The 1112-nt window shown below is 42.4% G+C and overlaps 1 protein-coding gene across 1 annotated transcript; it reads left to right on the forward strand.

The window, feature by feature from the left end:
* Window positions 1-501: 501 nt before the first annotated feature.
* Window positions 502-1013, forward strand: SARC_16904 (hypothetical protein; the record flags this gene model as incomplete). Its single annotated transcript, XM_014288994.1, has 1 exon — window positions 502-1013. A coding segment is annotated over one exon (512 nt), but the record flags the coding sequence as incomplete, so codon positions are not given.
* Window positions 1014-1112: the final 99 nt, after the last annotated feature.

Raw genomic sequence — 1112 nt, forward strand, 5'->3', positions numbered from 1 at the left:
ACGTACAAGTAGTGTGTGTGTGTGTGTGTGTGTGTGTGTGTACACACACGTGTACACGTGTATAAGTGTGTGTGTGTGTGTGTACACGTGGACGTGTGTGTACACGTGTGTGGTGTGTGTGTGATTTACAGAAACAGCAACTGTAGTATAGTATCACAATTATTATTGGCAGCAAAGATACGGGAACAGAATATCGGAGGACATGCACGTACACGCCAAATACATATAATACAACAAGCGGACAAAGCGACCAACAGCACAAATAAATTTCACATTCTTGTGTAGATTCTTTTATTTGGCAAGTCACAAGAGAAGCTATAATCTATGAAAATATTCAAAATTTTTATGTATGTAGTTCCATCTGAGATTTCTATAAATATGCATCTCCGCCTCGATCCGGGTCGTCTTGTCATACTTTGAAAGGCCTATGAAATATTGTATAACAATCAGGCAAGTGTTTTTCTGGCCTCTTGAGGCAAGTCATACCTATCGTTACACATCATGTACGCCCGTACTAAATACGAAGGGTGCGTGAAATGCCTGTCAAGTGGGTTAGTAGCTGCCAATATATCAGGAAAGGCCAAAGTAGCATATCAAATACAGCGAAACAACGCATTGGAGAAAGGGCTTGTTCCGCCACTAAGACCCCAACGAACTAAAGCGTGTCATGTATGTGGAGGCTGCGGTTTGGTAGAACGTGTTACTACTGGTAACTGTAGTAATATTTCATACAATGGAAATACATTTGTACCACGACGGCGGTGTAAGGTAGTGGTCATTGGTGGTGGTATAGGGGGCTTTGCCCTAGCACTAGCCCTACAACAGAGAAATACACAGGTGATAGTATATGAGAAAGACAAGTCCTTTGATGAGCGCTCCCAGGGTTACGGATTAACACTACAACAAGGTGCGCGCATCTTATCAAAACTTGGGTATACTCAGAGTTTGGATCAATACGGAATCAATCCATCACAGAATAGCTCCTTCTTGCCGACTGGTGAATTGCTTGGCAGGTATGATCTGTGTATATCGCTTGTGTGTATGGAATTGAGAACATAGTCAAGGAAAATGGATACTTCTGAACGATGAGGCCCGCTGATTTTCACATTGTG

The sequence above is a fragment of the Sphaeroforma arctica genome, assembly GCF_001186125.1.
Source record: "Sphaeroforma arctica JP610 unplaced genomic scaffold supercont1.9194, whole genome shotgun sequence".
Taxonomy (NCBI): Eukaryota; class Ichthyosporea; order Ichthyophonida; genus Sphaeroforma; species Sphaeroforma arctica.